This window comes from Corvus moneduloides, chromosome 2, assembly GCF_009650955.1.
Source record: "Corvus moneduloides isolate bCorMon1 chromosome 2, bCorMon1.pri, whole genome shotgun sequence".
Classification (NCBI taxonomy): domain Eukaryota; kingdom Metazoa; phylum Chordata; class Aves; order Passeriformes; family Corvidae; genus Corvus; species Corvus moneduloides.
This window is the reverse complement of record NC_045477.1, coordinates 26,954,589-26,976,456: the sequence shown is the minus strand read 5'-3', so window position 1 is coordinate 26,976,456 and position 21,868 is coordinate 26,954,589. Positions and strand designations below refer to the sequence as shown.

At 44.9% G+C, this 21,868-nt stretch overlaps 2 protein-coding genes, 1 long non-coding RNA gene and 7 other non-coding genes across 11 annotated transcripts in view; 5 read left to right on the top strand and 5 right to left on the bottom strand.

Annotated features, from left to right (window-relative positions):
• Positions 1-809, bottom strand: part of LOC116439297 — a 5,530-nt gene extending 4,721 nt beyond the window's left edge. The window contains exon 1 of the mRNA XM_032098627.1: positions 451-809. Coding sequence (XP_031954518.1) covers positions 451-786 — 336 coding nt within the window. The 5' untranslated portion in view covers positions 787-809. The remainder of the gene's footprint in view (positions 1-450) is intronic.
• Positions 581-15,134, top strand: LOC116439299. The gene is made up of 4 exons (XR_004238120.1): positions 581-672; positions 779-2,353; positions 9,502-9,607; positions 14,939-15,134. It is a non-coding gene; the product is annotated as an uncharacterized LOC116439299 (long non-coding RNA).
• On the top strand, positions 656-727 carry TRNAD-GUC. Its single transcript has one exon. It is a non-coding gene; the product is annotated as a tRNA-Asp (tRNA).
• TRNAH-GUG lies at positions 874-945 on the top strand. The gene has a single exon. It is a non-coding gene; the product is annotated as a tRNA-His (tRNA).
• Positions 1,211-1,284, bottom strand: TRNAI-AAU. Its single transcript has one exon. It is a non-coding gene; the product is annotated as a tRNA-Ile (tRNA).
• On the top strand, positions 1,519-1,600 carry TRNAS-AGA. Its single transcript has one exon. It is a non-coding gene; the product is annotated as a tRNA-Ser (tRNA).
• Positions 1,856-1,929, top strand: TRNAT-AGU. Its single transcript has one exon. It is a non-coding gene; the product is annotated as a tRNA-Thr (tRNA).
• Positions 2,477-2,550, bottom strand: TRNAI-AAU. Its single transcript has one exon. It is a non-coding gene; the product is annotated as a tRNA-Ile (tRNA).
• Positions 2,834-2,916, bottom strand: TRNAL-CAG. The gene has a single exon. It is a non-coding gene; the product is annotated as a tRNA-Leu (tRNA).
• On the bottom strand, positions 3,832-21,868 carry TTF2 (transcription termination factor 2). 2 transcript variants are annotated; one of them, XM_032098603.1, is made up of 23 exons: positions 21,744-21,868; positions 21,551-21,662; positions 21,255-21,341; positions 20,079-20,145; positions 18,667-19,605; positions 17,684-17,810; positions 16,661-16,846; positions 16,279-16,436; positions 15,303-15,384; positions 14,887-15,000; positions 14,124-14,274; positions 13,336-13,441; positions 12,093-12,283; positions 11,107-11,260; positions 10,243-10,334; positions 9,438-9,520; positions 8,829-8,968; positions 7,902-8,072; positions 7,250-7,308; positions 6,200-6,353; positions 6,010-6,092; positions 4,938-5,012; positions 3,832-4,187 (listed from the first exon to the last, which is right to left on the bottom strand). In XM_032098603.1, the coding sequence occupies exons 1-23, from the start codon at positions 21,769-21,771 to the stop codon at positions 4,043-4,045; spliced, it is 3,504 nt and encodes a 1,167-aa protein (XP_031954494.1). In that variant the 5' UTR covers positions 21,772-21,868; the 3' UTR covers positions 3,832-4,042. The 2 variants fall into 2 exon arrangements, with proteins under 2 accessions (XP_031954494.1, XP_031954495.1); XM_032098604.1 differs by lacking the exons at positions 21,255-21,341; positions 21,551-21,662; positions 21,744-21,868 and having other exon boundaries at positions 18,667-19,631; positions 20,079-20,140.

Genomic DNA, 21,868 nt, shown 5'->3' with positions numbered 1-21,868 from the left:
TTCTAAAACTAAAAAATAGTGCTTGATTTATCCCGACGTTTTCGGCAACAGGTGGAGCAAAACGACACACGTACCTGCGAGAAACTGGTTACAAACGTGTCCTAAAAACTCCAGCTCCTGATGACACCTTTCTAGAGGTTCCTGATTTCCCTCCCCCCCCGACTCTATAACGCTACAGGAAATTTAATTTAAATTATTCCTCCCCTCCCTCCCCCTCCGTTTTTGTTACTTTATGGGAAACCGATTACACAGTGCTGCCTTTTTAGCAAGAAAAACGCCACTAACTCCCCTTGGGAGACTACATGGAAGTTCTGAACGTAAACCACCCAGCAAACCACGCCTCTCGTGGATTACCAGATGGCAGACAACAGGTCGATGGATTTGGGGGCCAGGGGGTGGGTTTCCCTCTTAGCCACACCCTTCAAATCCTCTCCGTGAGGCGGGACTCACCGCAAACCTCGTCTTCGAGCTCAGCGGAAGGCAAACGCAGGGGTCGCGGGCCGCAGGTAGCCATGAAACCTCGGTAGGCTCTCCCTTCGTGCCGGCTCGGGCACGGCAGCACGGGCGGCTCCCTGAGGGCGTTCGGGCCGCCGCCATTTCCCTCAGGCGGTTCCCGCCTTCGGGGCCGCCACCGGGCGAGAGGCTCGCAGCGCGCTCCTCGTTAGTATAGTGGTGAGTATCCCCGCCTGTCACGCGGGAGACCGGGGTTCGATTCCCCGACGGGGAGGTGGCGATGCCGTTTTGCCGCGCCGTCGCCGCTTTACTTTTCCGCGGTGAGGTTCCCATCGATCGCCTTCCTACCGGGAACACGGCTGCAGGAGTGCGCCGAAGAGAGCGAATGGCGTCCGCGGCGGTGGCGCCGGGCGTAGAGCGGCCGTGATCGTATAGTGGTCAGTACTCTGCGTTGTGGCCGCAGCAACCTCGGTTCGAATCCGAGTCACGGCAAGAACATTTTTTTCTGTTTTGTTTTTTTTCCCCTCTTCCTGCCGCCGTCGCTGCCTGCGAGCGCCTTAGCCGGGACGGCGCGAGACGACTCCGGTCCTCCCGGCCCCGGCTGCGGGGTGGTTGCGCCCGGGAGCCGGCCTTGCGCGGGAGTTGTTTGAGACAGAGAACGCTAAAACGGCAAGAAAAAAATAAACGCAAAAAACTCCTCCAAAAAAAAACACTACCAAAAAAAAAAAAAAAAAATCACCACCCAAAAAACAGCAACTGGCCCGTACGGGGATCGAACCCGCGACCTTGGCGTTATTAGCACCACGCTCTAACCAACTGAGCTAACCGGCCCGCCATGCACGCGCTCCCACGGGGTCCGTCGACAGCCTATCAGCTGCCTCGCCCCGCCCCCGCTCGCGGCGCCTCGGCAGCCGCTCTGGGGACCCGCGCGCATTTCCCGCCGCCCCTCGGCCTGGGCGGCGCCGAACTGGAAAAGCGCGAGGGGGAAACGGCTGGAAAAGGTGAGGGAGGCGGAGCCGCCGCCTAGGCGGGGAAAGGCGGCATACCAAAATGTACACATATCCGGTAGTCGTGGCCGAGTGGTTAAGGCGATGGACTAGAAATCCATTGGGATCCTCCCGCGCAGGTTCGAATCCTGCCGACTACGAGCAGATCCTTTTCCTCCTGCTGAGTATTCCCTCCCTCTCCAGTGTCCGAAGTCCGCTCGCTGTCTGCCTGTTTTTTTTTTTTTTTTGGCACAACAGAAACTGTCACCAGTAATAAATAAGGAAAATGAGGAAATTAGGAGCCACTCCCCGAGAGCGCCAGCTCGGAGCGGAGACCCTCCAGTAGGGAGGGGTTGCCGCCGGGAGGGCCCCCGCCTTTTTGGGCAGGGCGAGGCGGGGCTGCCGCCGGCCCACCCGGCGCCGTGGCTTAGCTGGTTAAAGCGCCTGTCTAGTAAACAGGAGATCCTGGGTTCGAATCCCAGCGGTGCCTGCGCTATTCCCGGCCTTCTCGTAGATCCATTTTGGAGGAGGCGCCGCTGGCCCTCCCGCCTCCGCTCAGCTCTTCTCGTACCCGCTGCCCGTATCGTGTCTGTCTGAGTAGCGGGAGCCGATCGTTTTCGTCATTTGCCCCGCAGAGGCTGAAGGGTCCCCATGGTTTCAGCTGCCGCCCCTTCGGAGGGCGTCTTCTGGCGCCGACGTGGTCTCGGCCCGTCGTCGTTTCGGACAGGAAATCGGGCTGTGCCCGCCCGCGGGGACCGCCCGTGACAGGTCAGCCTTGGGCAACACCTTTCATTCAGCCCCTCGCTTCCGCACGCCCGGCTGGACACCCTCCCCGCCCGAGGAACAGCCCCGGCTGATGAAGTCGGAGCCCCACCGGCAGCAGCAGCATTTGCGCAGCTCTGTAGGCGATCGTGGTAAGGTGTGGGCGCCTGCAAAAGGGCGGGGTTATGTCCCCTTGTGCTGATCGGACCCAAGGAAGGCGGGGGAGAAGCCGCAGCAGCGGCCCCCAAAACCAGCGGGTAGCTTCAAAAGAGAAGTGGCCCGTACGGGGATCGAACCCGCGACCTTGGCGTTATTAGCACCACGCTCTAACCAACTGAGCTAACCGGCCGCTGTGCGACAAGCTCCTCCAGCCTGGCACATGTCTGACTTTGGCCAGGGCGGTGCTGACCACGACTCACGCGGCCCACGCGGCGCCGGTCCGGTCCGAGCCGATCCGCGAGGCCTCGCCCGCGCCGAACGGCAGCGCAAACGCGTGGGCCCCGCGCATGGCCCTGGCGCACTTCCCTCCTCCGCTCGCCCACCCACGGCGGCCCCTGCGCGCCCACCCGCGTTTGGCGGGCGCACGAGGTAAAACCACCGCACGGGGCGCAGGCGAAAAAGAAGAAAAGGTATGTCAGGAGTGGGATTCGAACCCACGCCTCCAGGGGAGACTGCGACCTGAACGCAGCGCCTTAGACCGCTCGGCCATCCTGACCGCTGAGCAAGCATCCCGGCCGGCCCCATTCGGCTCCGCCGCAGCCCGGAGCGCCCTGGCTCGAGCCTGCGAACAGAAAGGACAGCGGTACCGGGACAGGACAGCGGCCCAGCTGCCCCTTACAGCCTCCAGGCACTGGGTAAACGCCCCCGACAGACGTGCCTGAAACACCGCTTAGCAGCAGGAACCGCTGTTCTGTCACAGCCTCAGCGACCGTAGGTCAAGGCTACTCTCAGCCCTCCACCAGAGACCCAAGAATTTTGTGTTGCAAAGACCTGCTTACACCTGGACTGACAGTATTTAGAGTTTTGCTCAGTTCTGCAGCTAACTGTGGAAACTGAAGTAACACCACTTATTTATTATTCCTTTAAAATAATTTGACTTTGAATGCCAAATTCACACATTCACAGCACACTGTAGCAGTAATTTGCCAGTTAATGAGATGGCATCTAGAGGTAGATGCTAGACCTTCAGAATTTCCTCAAAACTAATACTCAGGAAAAAAACCCCACAACAATTAGGAACTCAGGTTCTGTTTCATAGAAACATAACAGAAATCTAATTCCCTGCTTCAGTATGGATTTTGAGCAGGTATAAAAATGGTTCTTCACTTAAACAGAAAAAGTCCTCAAGAACAAAGGAGAAAGTGAAGTATTCTTTTAAGTCCTTCCTTACTTTTGTTACTTAAAATTCTAAAGTTTATATAGTTTTCTTATAGCATCGTGCTCAATTTTTTTTCTTCCTTCATGCCCATCCAACCTCACCACTCAACCTCTGAACCTTCCCGCCTCATGTCTGTCTCCCTTGCTCTTGTTTCACTTATGCCAGTGCATCTCCTGTCCTGAAAAGGAAAGTTTTCTAACTAGAAGGCATTCATACAAACAAGAAACAAGCACACTTTTGTTGCAAAACAATAGCTTAACTTATAACTGTATTAATCTTTGGATACATGATCAAACATCAGTATTGAAACAAATTCTGGAAGTTGATAACTTTACAGAACAGTTATAAAAATGTAGTTGTTTGTTCAAAATAAATGACCACCTCAAAACAGAATTCTTATGTTGAAGGCTGCACAGTTACTTGTAGGTATAAATTACTTTCTGTTGGGTATTGCAAAAGATAATTAGATGCCAAAGAGAATTTTGAGGTCAGCCAGAGTGAGCTTCGTGAAGGTCTCTCCTTTGCCTGACAGAACCTGCTGGGCAAGACCTTTCTTCCTCTTCTGGAGTTGCAGGATCTTTTCTTCTACTGTTCCTTCACAGACAAACCTAAAAAAAAAAAATTAAAATCAAAAGACAAAAAGCCCCACCATCTCAAGTGCGACGAAAAAGTGTCAGTGTTATAAAAACACTTCCCCAGTAAATTTTGAAAGATTCATCTTACTTAGAAATTAATAATTAGCAAATTATGTGACTGACAAAACACACCTCTGAACAGAAACCAGCTGTCCTCATATCCAACTATGACAACATTTCAAATTTAAGTCTGATGCACTTCAGGACTCAAATCTGGTCATCTAAAGTAACAGTAATTCTGTGACAAAATCCTGTAAAGAATGATTGCTTGTTAACTGATGGGCACTTATTATACCAAAAACACTGTACCCAAAATAGCATTTTAGATTCCAGTCTTTGAATTTGCATTTATAGTAACTAAGTTAAATCTTTTAGTACTTAGTTACAGATGTTTTTTCTAAAAGTCAACTTTCCCACTTATTAGAACTCCACTCAATTAAGAGAGATGGTTTGGTGCCCAAACTGTTCTAAGGAATGAACAGGACATTGCCACTAATCCACAGGCTGAAAAACAAGAAACCCCTGCTAGCTGTCAGGACAGCAACATGCACGCAAGTGCCACACAGAACACATGAGAACGTTTTTATCTCAGTGCCCAAACCTCAGTGCCACTGTCAGACCTTGTGTCTAGCTCTAAGTAGAGAAACCAAGGACTCGTCTCACTGACTCAAGCCAGACAGTATATAAGGAGCAGCTCCTCATTCTGCTAAGTAAAATGCTGACCTGTGTATCACAACATCCTTCTGCTGCCCCACACGGTAAATGCGGTCACATGCCTGGTCCTCCAGAGCAGGATTCCTGCAAGGTAAAAAGAAAAAAAAATAGTTGCCTCATTTTCCTGCCTCCAGGGAATTCTGTTTTCTTCCTCTGTAGAACTAAAACTGCTCCCAGACTACCTTAGGTTTACCAGCTTGATGACCAGCATTCACCCTGACTGCATTTCCCTTTGCCCTAGGTAGAAGTACTCTACAACTCCACACAAAGCCAACTGCATGACTGAGACCACCGGTCCACGTAGCCCCAAGTCTGGCCAACAGCTGGTACTCAGAGAAAGCTGAGTAGCTGGTGAGGAAAGAGAGTGAAGCAGAAAGGCAAACCCCAGTGAAAGAGGCCATCACTCCAGAATATTTACAGAAGAAATGGGTCCATTTGACAAAATACTAGGAATACTTGTTGGTGACCAACTTCCATATTGTAGAAGCATCTCCTTAATGCTGCTACTCAGCAGCTGGTTTTGTATGAGGCTCATTAGGTTGCTTTTTAAGTTCTCATGAGTAATATTTAGTTGAAAAAACCTGCAATTCTGACTTTTGAGACAACATAAATATCAGCAGCTGGCACACACTGTTTTCATATGTAAAACCCAAAGGTACTCTAGCTATGCCCAGTTACTGGCTATGCTCAACACAATCGATTTGTTTCAAGCCAAACTGCCTGTAGGCATTACTGCACCATATCCATTACTGCAAGAAATTAAGCCAGGGACTGCCAAGTCCCCAGTAGCCTTTTGTGATACAGAGCTGCATACCTGTGCTTCTTTGGATTGCTGTTATGCTCTATTTTTTCTTCCCCTACAGCACTGTATTTCATGGCACTGAGCACTGGACTGACAAATCAGTGTCTTGGTTGGAGGCTGTAGTAAAAACACTTTTCCACAACTAACCATTTGCCCCTACTATAAGCTAAACACTTCCCTCCTAACCCAGTTGCATCAGACATCACAATACAAGCAATGAGAAAGCAACCAGTATGCCCTAAATATCCTCTCCAAGATGGAATTTGTATTTCTCTTTACCAGTGCATGTCAAGGAGAAAGAGATGGTTTCCTCCAGTCAAGTTCAGGCCAACACCTCCAGCCAGCAACGAGACCAACATTACCTTCAAAGGCCAAAAGAGAGTTAAGGAACCAGTTTACAGTCATGAAGTCAGACATCACAGCTGCTCATAGCAGCACTAGGGACTGTCTCCCTGCCCTGACTGCATACCTGAGGCCCTTTGGGATTGTTATTGAACTCTTCTACCACATCCATCCTCTGTTTGGGATTGACAGAACCGTCCACTGTGGCATATTTCAGCCCTAGGTGCTGCAGGTGCACAGCCACAACTTTGAGCATGCTCGTCCACTGAGAGACAACCACGCTGGAGGAGAGAACAGGGAGTTCACAACCAGCTCTCTGTGTACTGGAACAGTTTGGTCATTGCAGTGTCTCACCCAAGGGGCTACAACAATTCAGGCACCCTTCCCCACTGCAAACTGGAGCCCCTTCCCAATTCGGAAAGAGAGGCACCTGTAGGTGTAGTGGTAGAACCTGCTGTGGAAGGCTAATACCCAATAAACCTCACATAAATTTAATTTAATCTGTAACTTTCACCTCTGTTTTTGGATTTTACATTTCCACCTCCCAACCACAAATCTGAGTCACATCACTGAGCTTTTTCTGCAAAATGTAAAAATCAACAGCAACACCAAATTTAGATTCCCCATAGCCTCTCACTCCCCAATTTCTTGGACTAAACAGTTTGTGAGGCAATAATTTGTTTAATAGTGTCTTGAAAGGGAACAAAAGCAATGTTGGTTCTCCCATTATGAAGGGAATGCCTTTTTGGAAAAGACTGGAAAAAAGCTTTCTACAAGTCTTCTGATCAATGCATTCCTTTATCTCTAACAGGTTCAGTTTTAATCTCTGCTTTAGTCCTCCACTTTTTTTGGGTTGTGGGGTGGGCAAATATTTCTCATCACAACCAAATTATTCCCAATCCTGTTTCTGGAGAATAGTCTTCCTGGGCCTCAAGGCCTGAGATTTCTCACACATTCCCTTATGTTTACACTTACCTGTATCCTAAACTCCCCTCTTTTATCTTAGACTTTTTTTTTTTCCTCAACACTTGTGTTCAACTACTGCAGTACTGTCACCATTTTATCATACCATGAGTTTTGTATTAAATTATTTTATTTTAAACTATTTCTGCTGTTGTCAAGAAACAGTGTGCTTCTCTCCATCACTATGTCTAAAGAAAAGGACACACTTGCCAACCTTTTCTGTGGCTCTGAGTGACTCTGAATAGCTTTCAATTCGGCCAAGAGTTGAGCTATCTGCAGGAAAAAAAAATCCAAAACATTAGTCTGTTTGCTCTCATAATCCAGCTCATGCTTGCGTGTTCTTAATTAAAGTAGAAAGTGATTAAAACAGCTTTTCAACTGGAATTTCTTTTGTGCTTAGAGTCTGTAGAGATTTTAATAGTCATTGTTAAGAATACTACCACAGAAAACAGGGTCAGGACATCAAATCATACAAGCCTGTCTTACAGATTCCAACCTTCCTATAAGAAGTTACTGCAACCTCTCCTCTTGTTGCCATCCCTTTTTCCTAGCTCTTCACAAACACCATGGTCTCACATGCAAGCTCTTCTGAACTTCTGTGAATCTGTTGTTTAAGATTTTCACTGACAGTTTTTCAGCAGTCACATTCTCACAACTTTATTAGAAGTACCCCATAACACCTGAGTAGTTGGAGCCTTCCCAGAAGGAGTTCAGCAGGCTATCAACCTACTCATCTGATTTCATCTAAATTGGACACATAGCCTGATCTGCAATTACCAAGGTGTGACAATTCATGAGCCACTTAAGAGGCAAAATGCTAAAATCCAAGCTTCTCAAGGAAGGTAAGAATGCCACAACCAGAATACCTTGGTGCTCTCCCTGGTGATATCAAAGATATCTGTTTGAAAAGCTGTGCCATTGAGGTAGACTGTTGATTTGGAATCAGAAGTCTGGAGCTCAGAGAGTGTCAAAGCACCAAGTTGTTCTTCAATGGAGAGTGCAAGGCCTTCACTGTTCAAATTAACTTGATCCAGAGCCTGTGGAAAGAAAGCAATATAATAAGGGATCACAGCCAAACCTGAGATCAAATTCAGTGCTGATCCAGCCAGCACCATACCTGCTGAGGACACCAGCTTTGAAGGATGCTATGCAATATGAAGACAGAACAATTAAGAAACACTACTGGATCGGACAACAGTCCCTTTGGACCTTTATTCTGCCCCCAAAGGGGCAGTGTATGGAAAGCATGTGATCTTAGCCATTTCCTGTGGTCCAGTCTCCTCAGACCACCCCCAGCATTTAACAACTGCAGGATTACAGATGTTAGAACATAAATTCCTGCCTGTTCCCCTAATAGCTGAACTTCTCCACAGCTGCTTTATGTGACAGAACCAAGAACTCCTGAAAGATCAGTCTCCTTCAGGCAAGGCAACCTCAAAGCACATAGAGAGCTCTCCAACACACAAGCCCTTGAAACAGGCTACACTTGTGCACTTTTCAAGGCTAGGTTAAGATTAAGACTTCTTTACCATTAAAATTCTAGTTCCCTTTTTATCTGAATAAAGGTATTTCTAGAGACACAGCTGCCCACGTAAGTCATGCTGGGGAACTCTTCGGTAAAAGGTAAGCCCATCTAAAACATCTTGGGCTTTAAAACACAGAGTCCTAAAATTGACTCTGTTCATATTCCCATAGCTAAGAGGAGCAGAGGTGTTACCAAGTCTGTTAACTTACATAAACACTTATAAAATCCCCACAAAACCCTTCACACCACTACAACATAATGCAATTACCACTTTCAGTAAGGAGAGATGGCAGCAGCACTGACGGAGCCTCAAGAGCATGGACAAGACATGGACAGTACTTGAGACCTGGGAGGCACTTTCTGAGCCTGCTGGAAATTCCTTTTGACTGACTCCAAACTCTTGTGCAACTGTCAAGGAAGGAAGACAAAACATCAAGAGCTCTTGGAGACATTTCCAAACACTGTCCATCCACTTTCAGGAAGAGGTTCATGAAGAGGAGTCAAGAGTCAACAGGCAAGCAAATACCTGATTTAACATAGGAACCCATCTACCCCCACTTTAATCAAAAAAAGAAGAAAAAAACAGCAACAGGACAAGTCAGAGTATCATCTACCATACACTAATACTGACATCTATTCTCTGAGCAATTGGACCTTTATTTCAAAGGAAATTTTAGTCCCAGGAAGGTTAAGGTATTTTCCCAGAGCTAAAACAATGAGAACACACTTCTAGAATATTAAGATATGACTCTTTGTAACATCAGGGGAGCATTTTCCAAAGAAATTCTAAGTCCTGACCCCGGGTCTGTTCCCCCTTCTGAACTGTGCACTTAAGAGCCACTTTTGCAAATGTTTTCAGGGGAGGGTGTGCTCAAACCTTTCTCGAAGGGGTTACCACCATCATACTCTCTGTCTTCATTTTTCTGCTCTTGTCTCTTTAGGTAGGATTGTAGTGTTGACCTGGAAAAACAAGACAAAGACACTGGGATTCACAGCAAGAAAAAAGGCAAGAGGGACCCGAGCTTAGCAAGCTGATGATGCATTAAGGTAAGGAAGGTTTCATTAATCATTCAGTCACAAAATGATCACAAAAAACCACTCCGTTTTGTTTAACTTGAGTATGATCAAAACCAAAGATGCATTTTGGAAATCACAAGAGGAAGCAAGTCTGCTTTTTGAGTATGAGAACACCTTTAAATGTATATTTAAAAGGAAGGAAAAGTCTTTACAGTGACACTGCTGAAAGAGCCTAGGAGAACACAAAGTGATGCTGGCTTGCATTACAGCTATCTGGAGAGGCCAGCATGATTTCTAATTGTACAAGAATCACAGAGCAAAGATGATAATTCTCTCCTTTACAAGTACTCACACATCATCATTTAAGAACTGCTTGTTGCAATTCCAAGTCTTTGGAGTCTTGAAATCAGTGAGATTAAGTGTAAGGCTAGAATACAAAGCTCATACAAGGCATAAATATATGGGAGAAAAGAAATTAATCAGTTTTGTCTAATACCAGAACAAGCAATGTATTTTCAAGCACACTAGACAGATCAATCAGAAGGGGAAAAAACTAACAGGAGTTTGTCCAAAAGCTCCTCTCATCTGAAGTGAATTTCTCTTCTGATTTCCCTATCAAAAAGAAACAAACCCAAAAAATACCATATCCCTACCCACATTCATACCTGGATCTTGCAAAGAGCACATTGTACACAGACTGCTCTTCTGCTGTAAGTTTTAACTGATGCAGCTGTGTGTTGCGCTGGGGCAGAGATACCTGAAGTGAAAATTCACAGGATCAGACGTAGTGCAAAAATCTTACAGACCATCACCAACACCAGCAATCCAAGATTTAACACAGTACTCTTAAGTCTCAGAAGACAGCTGTCTGTTCACTAAAGCCATGTGTATTAATGTAACTATGACACAACACAGACACTCACGGAACTCCAAGGAGCCTGGTTAACGCTCAAGATAAAATCTTTACTCCAACTCATCCAGTAACAGGAGGCAGGAGCTACTAAGTATGAACTGCTTGACAGCTACCACAGAGGGATTAATTTTTGTGTTGCTAAAGTAGCTTATTTCCCCATTCAAAATCAGACAGTACACCAAAACTATACATTTTAAAGGCTTAAGACACACCTATGACCTAATACTCCGTTTAAGGGACTGTTTGTAAAAAGCAATGCAGAAAGCCAATGCTACAGCACACACCAGGTCTATTTGACATGTGGCAGCTTGGGTTCTCAGAGATCTAAGCTAGTCCAGTGATCTAGACTAACTTTCCACTAAGCGGCCATCTACATGCAATTACTTGACATATTTTTGTCTGTATGTGATTTATGACTGAAAGGTTTCATTATTCTCCTTAATTCTGCTTTCTGGGTAAGCAACAAAAGCATCCCACAGGCATTTGCTCCTCTTGCTCAAGAGAGTGCAACAGACAGGAAACCCCACCCATTAACAAATTTATGCATGTAAATAACTGTCTGCTGCAAGGAAAACAATGGAATGATGGCAATAGTTGTCAAGGGTGAAGTTCTTACCAAGGGCTTGCCAGCTGAATCCAGCTGGTCCTTCCTTCTCTGCAATAACAGGCTCCTGGTTAAGAGGCTTAGCCTCTCTCCCCCCTTCCTTGTGTTGTTATCTACCTGGTACTTCCACACTTTGTACTCGTCAAAAGGAGAGCAACGTAGAAACCTATGACAGGAAGGAAGGAGACTTCATACCAAGGGAAGAAGAGTTCTTCAGTTACTCTGGAGTGCCCAGACCCAAATTCCTTGCTATTCCTTGCTACCAAAACAAACCATTTCCAAATGCCCTAACTGCATCACCAAGGAGCAGCAAAACATTTCCAGTGTAATGGTGGTGATAACTGGTTTGCTCAGATGTCTTTCCATCACTAATACTGTAAGCACCTCTTAGCCCGTAACGTTTCAAGCATCACCAGCAAACAAAGGACATCAAGCTGCAGGCACTTGCCAAAAAGCATATTCATCTGTCAAACTTCTTACTTGACAATTAATTTCAATTATCCAAAATTAATTTCAAATGCAAGTTCTCTCTGGTTCTCCAACACCATTTGTAGTCTTCCCCCCATCAGCAATGAGGAGCACCTGTTCATCATTGCTCAGAGAATCCAAAGTTTTCACCCTTTCCTTCAATGCCCTTGCAGCACAACACTCTGAGAAGGTCCTCCCAGGCTGCCCTGCTAACAACGGGGATTAACTCATAAAACCTCTGTTCATTAAAATTGGTTTTGTGCATACTCATCCTGAAGTCATAAGAGATACAAAGTAATTTGCCCTTTGTCCTCCATGGAGGTAGAAAAGCTACAAGCAACAGCAGACACATGGTCAGCCTTGTGCAATGCCTCAACCACAGCCTTTGCAATCCAGTACCAAGTGTTAATGTAACTAATCTCACACCTATCTTAGAGACATCTCAAACTTAGAAACTACTTTAGCACTTCATCAGAGAAGAATTACTAGGACTGGATCCCTGTCCATGTGGTCATGTGCAACCAGCTCACCTCAGGAGAGAGTACATGTCCAGCAAGTTGTTCTGTATCGGCGTCCCAGTGACAGCCCATCTGGCACTAGCTCGCAGTTTGCACACAGCTATAGAGGTTTGAACCCTTGGGTTCTTAATATTGTGAGCTTCATCCAATATAATTCGAGCCCAAGCTACCCTGAGCAGAGGGGAACAGGGAGATGATCCACTCTGAAAGAAAAAGCAGACTATAACCTGGATCAAAACCTTGCTAGGCTCTCCAAGGAGCCACAAGCAAACACATTTTTCCAGCAAGGAGCCTTTTCCTGATGTTAGTCAGTAGCAATTTGTGCTCTTACAGTCTGTCTTGGTTTGAAAGACAGCCCCAACACTGTCATGTAAGAAATGGTCTCAAAAAATCATCTCTTTAAAGCTTCCATGTTTAAAGTTTATAAGCTGAAAACTGCAAAGTATTTGCCTGATCTTAATAACAATTTATAGTATTTTGCTCATTTTCTTGCTTTTAACGTTTTATCATATAATGTTCTTACTACAAGAGGTGTTTCATATCAGTTACATTTTGCTATGCTGAGATGAAGGACCACATATAATTATTCTGATCTCTCAAAAATGTTATAGAAACCACCTCTAAGTTTCAGGAAATTCCAAGTCCTGTTTTCTGCAACAGCTTTATCTAGAGCTGTGCACAGAGGTAGGAGACAGCAATATCCACACCAGCATGGGACTTCATCTACACTGTGCAGTCATTTCAGTCAGCACTCAGCAATCACTTCATTATTTTCATAGCCCAGCCAGCGCACTGCTGTTTCTTCAAGGCAGCATCGAAGTTGCCTCAGTCTCAATTCAGACTGACCCAGAGCCTGAGCACAACAGGTTTCTGGCAGTTTGGAGGGACATTAGTGCTTCAAGCAACAAAGAACATCAAACAGGAGATTCTACTGCTCCTTCACCTCAAAAAGAGAACAAGATTCACCACTGCGTTCTTAAAATTACTTTTTTAGACATTTCAACTGTATTCAATGTAGCATATTCTATAATTCTACAGAACAGATATATTGTGAATTTATCTATTCTTGCTGCACTTCACAACACTTTCTCTCATCACTTTGCTTTTATAAAAACAATCAACAGGGGCTTATGAAAAAAAAATCAAGCTGTTGCTCACTGTAGCACATATAAGGTGCTACTTGAAACAACAATGGTTTGCAACACCTCAGAATAAAACCTTAAGGCAATTCCCTATCGACATTATGGCTTCTCACCCCCACATCATGGTCCTGAGCAGGAACTTCCCCCTCCTCTTTGCTTGTGGGAACTTCCTTGGAGAGAAGGCTGTAGGTTGTGACAACAACATCATATCCAGAAAGCCTGCGTAAAGGGAAAGCAGTAATCAGGAGCAAGAACACATAAGGAATTCATTTTGCAAGACAGACTAAATGCATGCTGAAGAATGCATTTAAGAACAACACAGCTCTATAGGAGCTGAAATGCTGACTTTGACAGAAAACTGAGCTTCATTGCAGTCGAACAGGAAAGTTGCATCGTCCCTGTTTTATGGATACTGGAAGTAGACACAGCAAGCTCAAGATGACAGTAAAAGCCCATTGTCCAGAATGCACACCACATGGGATGCACCCTACTTAGAGCCTGACACCCAGGAATATTGCTTAGCATGGCCTGAAGAGGTCTAGAAAATATTCTCATCTATACATACAGCTGATAAAAAAATACAACTATAAAGCACAAGCATGGAAGAAACTGCCACTGACAATCTTCGCATGCAAGAGGTATTTTAGAGAATATACACCTTTTTTTTTGCTATCAGAAGCAGCAAAAGCCTCCACCAGAACCACTGAGCGTGGGCACAGGCCAGTAAATGTTTTACTAAATACACCTTGACAGCACACATCAGCCTGACTTTCTGGATCTTCCACATTTCAATACTTCACATTCTTCCATCATTTTACAGCCACTGAATTTCAACTTTGATAAATACAATCTCTTGCTAGCACTTTGCTTTTCTTAGTCATATTTATGGTTTAGCACTTACACCTCTGCATGCTTATCTCGATTTGGCCCGTGGTACAAATAGATCCTCAGTTTGCCAAAGGCCACACGTCTCTCAATCTCTTTCTTCCAGTGATGGATCAAGGATGCAGGACAAATGACTAAAGTGCAACTAGAAGGGATAACAGTGGACTCTAAAAGAAAATATTGCAGACAGGTTTCAATGTCTTCACATTAGATTAGAACAATGACAGAATTTTTGGAAATTCACAACTGAGAAGAGTGTCCAACCAGTTCCATGAGGATACAGTACAGACTGTGGACACAGAAGCAACACTCTTAAAAAGCACTAGCATCCCCAATGTCTGTGGACAAGATAAAAGTAATCATTGGGGGAGCGTTGGAAAGAAAAAAGATCAGTCACAGGGAGGTGAATAGTAAATATTTTAAGTCCTTATGAAAACCATGCATATGTTTTAAAAGCTATGAAACCTTTTGCAAACTCAGCATATGTTGGCTTTAACTGTTTCAGGAAAACAGTAAAAAAAAAAAAAAATCCCCAAATAATATAAAGTAATGAGTTGGAAAATCCTACACATCCAATGGAAGACAAAAATGACCCTGATCAAGAGAAAGGCCATGCAAGGAAGCACAGTAAAATTTAGCCAAATGAAAGTTTCCTGCAGAAGGAAAGTGAGCACAGATACAGTGTGTTGTTCTACGACCCATTAACCTATAATGCTTTAGGAATTTCAAATGGCACTTCATCATAATGTATGTGCTGTAGGATGGCAACAACTCTGTACCATTTTTGGATAGCCATATTTCTAACGTCTCCTCCTTTTTCTCTGTCTTCAGCTGCTTCTGGGCCAGAATGAGAGCAATCATCGTTAGAGTCTTCCCCAAGCCCATGTCATCCGCTGCAAAAAGACACACACCAGTTATCACCTGCAGAAATGAGCCCCCTTAGCTGAGATCTACACTGAGGGAAATACTACAACAGAAAGTGCCCTGGGGAACGCAGCAAAATAAAAATACACAGATGAAAATTTCAGGGTATGGTTTAGTAATTGGTTAATACCTGCAGTTGGTAAAAGGGCATAGAAAACAAGACCTTTTGACATGCCTACAAAATAACCAGCAATTGGCCTCCAACTAAGTTACATGCAAAACTTTGCTGCCATAGATCCCACAAAATCCACTTTCCCGTTCTGTTGCTCACCCAGAATTCCTCCACACGGCCTCTGACTCTCTCTCCACAGGAGCCATGCAAGCGCCTGTTTCTGGTGCTGCAGCAGTGGAACCTGAGGGGGTGAGACAGAGGATTTGAAGGAAACACCTGGCAAAATTTAGACACTTCTGCTTCCTGTTCCAATTATCCTGTTCAAATGTTTTACTACAATCCTACTAAAAGGAGTTTACCTACCTGTTCTTTTTTCACATGGATTGCAATACCTAAGGTAGGCAACTCCTGAAGACAGGAGGTCAGCAGTACCATAGATGAGTCTTCCCAATGCCTCGTGCACAAACCAGCTTAGTGCCTCACAGTGCTCTGAGAGAGCAGATAACAACAGCTCGTTCAGCTGGAAAGTCCACCCCAGACTACCTTGCTTACACCACCTATCACTGTCAAGGAAAGGGATTGAGAACACTTCCCCTTTTCTCACTGAATCTAAGACCCTGACAGACTCTTAGAACAGGAAGAGGGACTACATACTACCACCACGGGACATTTAGTGGCCTTCCCCACCATTGAAAAGGTCCCAAGACAATGTGACAAGTGACAACATATATGCATCTACACACCATCTTGTGGAGGCATGTGCCTTCCAATACCTCGCATATAACCTCAAACATGAGTTCTGCATCACCTCACAGATAGAGAGCTGCTCTTGGCAGATCAGAACTGACTACTCTGGAGTCCATCACACTGCATGAACTCAATCACCTGCAACACTTCTTTGAAAGATTATTTCTTACAGCTCACCAGGAAGAATGAAAAATGAGGTTCTCAGACTGTTCCTCACACCTCTGTTCTGCCCATCATGTACAAACAACATCGATGGAATGTAATTAGAGTATCTGCTTCCATTAGGATGCAAAGTATGTCAAAGTGGGAAGGAAGGAATGCTCTAGGGTACTACTCAGAGGTTATGATTCACTCATCAGCATAACAGCTTCCATCCTTGCCAACCCACCTTCAGTCCAGAGGGATCTTCAGCTGCTGTCTCCTCTGTTGGACAGGATTCTAGAGATTTATGAAGATGATTAATAGCCTCAAATGTGGCCCTGTGTACAGCCCTGATTCGGTCTTCTGTCATTCTTCCCCCATACAGATTCTGCACACCAACACTCACTGCAAAGATAGAGTATCAGAGATGTGTTTACAAAGCTAACTTTCCAAGCAGATCTTTCACCTCAGAGATTGACTTCAGTGGCTGCAGATGCCTGAGGGACAGTATGCAGCTCGCAGTAACAAAAAAGGTTTAGTACTCTCACATATATCCACAAGTTGCAGGATTATTTCAGAAATAGTACTCAACAGTGTTCTCTGTAATGACAGAGTCTTTCTATACTTACTTCCAAACCTTTGGCCACTGGAAGCCAAAGCAGCAGCAGCCAAGGGGTGACTGTGTGAGCCTGCACAGGCCTTTGCTGAAGAATCCTGGAGGGGGAGTGGTGCTATCAGCTTTGTACCACCTGGCCTGCCAGCTGAGTTAGACAAAGATTCTTCATGGTGGCAGCTGCTGCTCATGCTGTCCTGCCCTTAAGGAGAAAGGAAGCACAGGCTGAAAAGGTTGCACCGTGAACCTCAGAGCCTTGCTCTACAGCCCAGAGAAGAGCCTTCATTTTGCCCAACAGTCTGCTTGCAAAATACTGTGAAGTGGTGACACCAATTTAACAGCAGGTTAGCACATCACCTGAGCCACTACAACATGTGCTCTTGGCCTGCTGCTGTGACAGGCAACGTGTCCAGCTCCAGCTTCAGTATGTGGTTTATAGCCACACACTGAACTCTGCAACTGTGATCAGAGCAGTGCAAAAAGGTCAGTTTTGCACACTGTTCCCAGACAATTTATTAATCTTGAAGATATCTCTCCTGTCAATATTTTGAACACAAAAACTATTGAAACATCCAAGAACAAATGGGCCAAGAGCTCATGAGCTTTTCTCTCTCAGGAATAGCACACTGGAAGCTGCTCATTTTGAATCTGGTAACTGGAATATTCAAATCACAACAACATGCCTAAACAGCACAGTTCCATCCTGCAACAGAGGGAGTTAACACTTCACTGGCATGTTCTCATGGAGATACCCGTCTCAGTCATGTAGCCAAAGCTGGAAACCTAGATCCTAATGGTGGGAGGAAACTCCCTTGGGAAGCCACCACATTTCACAGGAAACTTTTGAGTTGTTCCATTCATCTGCTCCCAGACACATATTTTGCAATTTACACTTTCCATCTTCAGTAAATCTCAACAAACATTTTATAGACCACAGGCCATATATAAGTTTATGCTGTATTTCCTCCATATTAACAACTATTTTTAAGACAAATTGTTTTGTAAACTTCTGGAGGCAAAAAAAAACAATTATCCCTACCTTTTTCACTAGTATCTGCTGTTGAAATGTTAAGAGCACTGAGTGCAGCTTCCAAATCCTGCACTTGCTTTAATAACCGTTCCCCTTTATCTGGCAGCAGCTGAATGTTCACTGTAGCCAATGTACTCTGCAAACACGAAAAAAAACCAAAACCTGAGTGTGGTTACCAAGCTCTCTGCCAACACAGAACAATCTGGTCAGAAGTCTAAGCAGAACTAATCTTATCTCATTTTGATTTGTATTTTGATACTGTTCTGTAATCTCCAAAAGCTTTCAAGTGTCATTCAGTACAATTAAACAGTCTTTTAGCAGAAAATAAACTAACCACTAGTGTTCTTCAGAAAAGATGGAAGGACACAGGGACTCCTTTTTATGAAACAGGTAGTCAAGTGACTTGGACAATCCTGACCTCTCTCAAAGCATCCAACATTTAACCTACTTGAACAAACAACACTTCTGACTTTATTTTGAGGTTCTTTTCTGAACTCTAGGCAAACAGAGAGGTTCACAGTAAAAACTGTAGAACATAGTGATTGGCAATTATTTTAAAAAAAAAAAAAAAAAAGCAAACAGGTAGTTAAGTTTACTTCATCCTAGTGTGAACTTTCATAGCTAGATCACTCCTACTGCACAAGGCCAAGAGAGGCTACCAGAAACAGCCATGTTACTTACAAAAGTTAAGCTGGCTGTGCACTAGCCCATCTTATGCAAATTACTTTCAGGGTAAAAGACAAGACACAACCTCAGGTGGGCATCCCCAAATGCAGAAGGCTGTATTACCTTATAGGTAATTGTTTTGTATCTGCTTAATACAACCAGTCTGTACATAGGCTGAATTCCCTCTCGCACCACATCTTCCTACACCACATTTTGAGTCTGTGCTGCGAAGAGATACCATATTCTGATGCCTGTCATGAGTAAGGGAAGTGACTCTGAAAACAATAACACCCTCCCCACCCCCCAAAATAGGTGCAATAAATGACCTTTTTCTGTTTCAGCTGGACTACAAGATGGTTATGAAGCATTTTAGGGTCCTTGGGTCCTTCCATGTGACATGATGCTCCTGCTCCTGGCAAAGATGTCCCCTGCACACTCTTTCCTGAAGGAATCTCAACTGATTTCTCAGGTTTACTTTTACCTGAGGAGGAACAGCCAAATTGTACTTCATCACTGTCACTGCCAGAAGCTTCCCCAGGAGACCCTGGTCCAAGCTGTGCCTTGGGCAGCTCTGCCTGTGCACCTCCCCTCAGGGCAGCACACTTCGATGCTGACTGTGCCCCTGAGGAGGAAAGGGCATCTTCTTTAGACACCAGTTTAATTCCACCATTCTTCTGACCAGTGCAATCTTTCTCTCTTGTTTCCTTATCCCCACAACTTTTTAAGCTTTTGTCTCCAAGCTGCTCCTCCACTGGAGGCTTGGTACTTGTACTTTGCTTTCCAAGACTTAGTGGCAAGAGTTTTGATCTCGCGCCTGGCTCCTTGTCCATATGCTCAGAAGGCTTATTGGATTCCCTGCCACTGCCACCATATTTCTCTTCCTCTGAAAGCATATTTTTCCCTTTCCTGGTCTCAGAAAGGCCAAGTTTAGATTCAGACACTGTAGTCTCCTGAAATTCTGAGTCACTTTTACTTCCTGTGGATGGTTTCTTTTTATTTTTGAGTTCTTCTAGAGGTTCTGTCTCTGTGGAGGAATCAGAGGTTGATTTCTTTTCTTTATGTGACACCAACACTCTCTCATTCTCTGCTTTAACTCCTTTTGCTTTACTTTCCTCTCCATTTCCTTGATTCAACTGTTTCCAGGATGATGGTGCACAATTCTTGTCCAGCACTTTGAATGGATTTCTTTGGCTAGTGGGATTGAAGAAAGGTGCTGTGCTGGGCTGGGATTCCACGGCTTTTGACGCTTTGGTAGCTTTTGGATCCTGTAATTTATACAAGGGAATAAATGCTAACATATAAATTATTAAAGCCTGTTAACTACACACACAACCTGATCACCTCAAACAAGACTTCATTCTCTACCAAGATCATCTTTCCTATCATTCTAACACAATCAGGATAAACGTTTCATTAGAAATCCAAAACAAAACTGCTGGTTTTCTACTTCCTTTGCCATTCCCATTGTTTTTTGGGATCAAGTCCCAACACCACAATCTCTAGAAAAGAGGACAGCCAGGAATCAAATCCAAGTTCCTTCTAAGACTGAAGAATAGTGAGTACTTCACACAACCTAAGAGAAAGAGAAGTCTCATCTAGAGAACAGCAGGCCTCGTACACTTTTCAGTTAGCAGACAGAAAATCTCCCACTAAGTACTTTCAGAGGTGACTACTGTATATGGAATGAAATATCATGCTGGAATGAGGTGATACTAGAATACAAAGGAAACACTCATACCTGCCATGGCACGCTTCCACACCATTTCTTCCCATTCAGCTTACTTTTAAGGCACCGGTAAAACAACCTACCAAGGATTAAAACAAGATTTCAACCCCAGGAGCCAGTAAAGAAGCTCTAAGCACTCTTTAAAAAGTATTTTGCACCAAAAAGCATCACAGACAAGTTCTGTTCATCTTTACATTCAGACCTTTGCATAACAAAAGGCCATGAACATGGGCAACAGAGAACAGTGTTCTCTGGATAAAGATTCCTAGGCTTTGGGGTTTTTTTTTTTTTCATTTTAGCTATAGAAGAGTAACTGCTCAAGCAAAAATACCATCTACGTTTAGAGCCTTAGAAGCATCTTATGATTTCAAGGTGTAAGGAAACAACTCTTCTTTTAGCTACACTGCACAGACCACCTCATCTTTACAGCAACTCAGGGACAGAAATACTTTGGATGTGATTTCTTTTTCAAACTAGCAGCCAACCAGAACTGCTGCAAGTACTTTATCAGAAGTAACACTGGTGAATTTGATGCTAAGTTTGGATGAACGCAGCCACAGAGCCCTGTTAAATTCTGTTAAAAACAAACATTATCTGATGACCCAGGTTTATACTATTGGATATAACTGCTAATAAAAGTGGCAAACATTTGGAAACAGGGTAAATGAAGGCCTCAGGGCTCGACGACCCTTTTCAATTTTAGAAGGAAACTGCAAGTCAGTCACCATAAAACAATTCCAAACATTTCAACATGCACATTAAACCCCCATTTCCACTTTGAATGGCTGGCAGTTCAACTCTCACTTCTCATAAATAATAGAGAGAGCTAAGATCCTCCTGATCCTAAGAATGACGATCTTTATTTCAAATAGGCAGCATACTACAAAGTAAGTCTTCAAATATACCATAAAAATGAGATACTCTAGTAATAGCCCTCCTTTCCCCACAGGACACATGTACAGTCTAGGTGGATGTTAAATCCTCATTCCAGAAAAACTGCCAAATCACAGGATTCAAGTTTTCTGACCAGTAACTGCAAAAACGAAAGGACCATTAGTCAGAAGCACTTTGAGAAGATTATTTTAAGAACTAAACACAGGATAAAGAAGGAAGAAGGAACATAGGTTTTACCCTAAAACCATAGGTTTTAAGGCAGACACACGGGTTTAAAAAATTTGAGGAACTTACTGGTATTCCTCTCTGTCCGGCTGCTGAACCAGGACTTGCAGCTCCACCACGCACCCCTCATGGATCAAGCAGTGAGAAGCAGGAACCCTGAAAGGAGGAAAGGAGAAGCGGAATAATAGAGACAAGACGAGCTGCCCAGGAAACTGCCACGGCAAAACAATCACTTGCGACAAAACAAAGATTACGTAAGAAAACAGGTTTGAGGCTGCTGACACAGCAGTGAACTTCCCTCAGGACAGGCACGTGTGTTCCCTGTCCTACAGTCCCCCTCCTGCCGCCCCCTGCCCTGCACCTACGGCGCCGGGAGGACGAAGCCGCAGGCAGCGGGGCCCTGCGTCCCGCACACGTAGAAGCTCTTCCCTTTGTTGGGGCCATCGCGGACGCCCGTTTTCAGCAAGCAGAGGGACCCTGCGGAGCGGAGAAAAGCAGAACCGGTCAGTCCGAGACCCCCACACCAAACCCCGCCGGGCCCCCCGGGCCGCCCCTCACCGTGCTCGGCGCACGGAACAGCCTCCATGGCCGGGCAGCCCTTTGAAGCGGCCAACGCCGCCCGGCCGGCGCGGCACAGCCAATCACCGCGGCGCTGCGCTGCGCGCGCCCCGATCCCCGCCCGC

What these genes read in the sequence shown, in the direction of transcription:
- TTF2 (XM_032098603.1), bottom strand. Translation starts at nt 21,771, where the DNA reads ATGGAGGCTGTTCCGTGCGCCGAGCACG. An exon ending in CAGTGGCCAAAGGTTTGGAA is followed by an intron (nt 16,437 to 16,660) that starts GTAAGTATAGAA and finishes CTATCTTTGCAG; the next exon opens with TGAGTGTTGGTGTGCAGAAT. An exon ending in TTTCTCCTTGACATGCACTG is followed by an intron (nt 5,013 to 6,009) that starts GTAAAGAGAAAT and finishes TTTACCTTGCAG; the next exon opens with GAATCCTGCTCTGGAGGACC.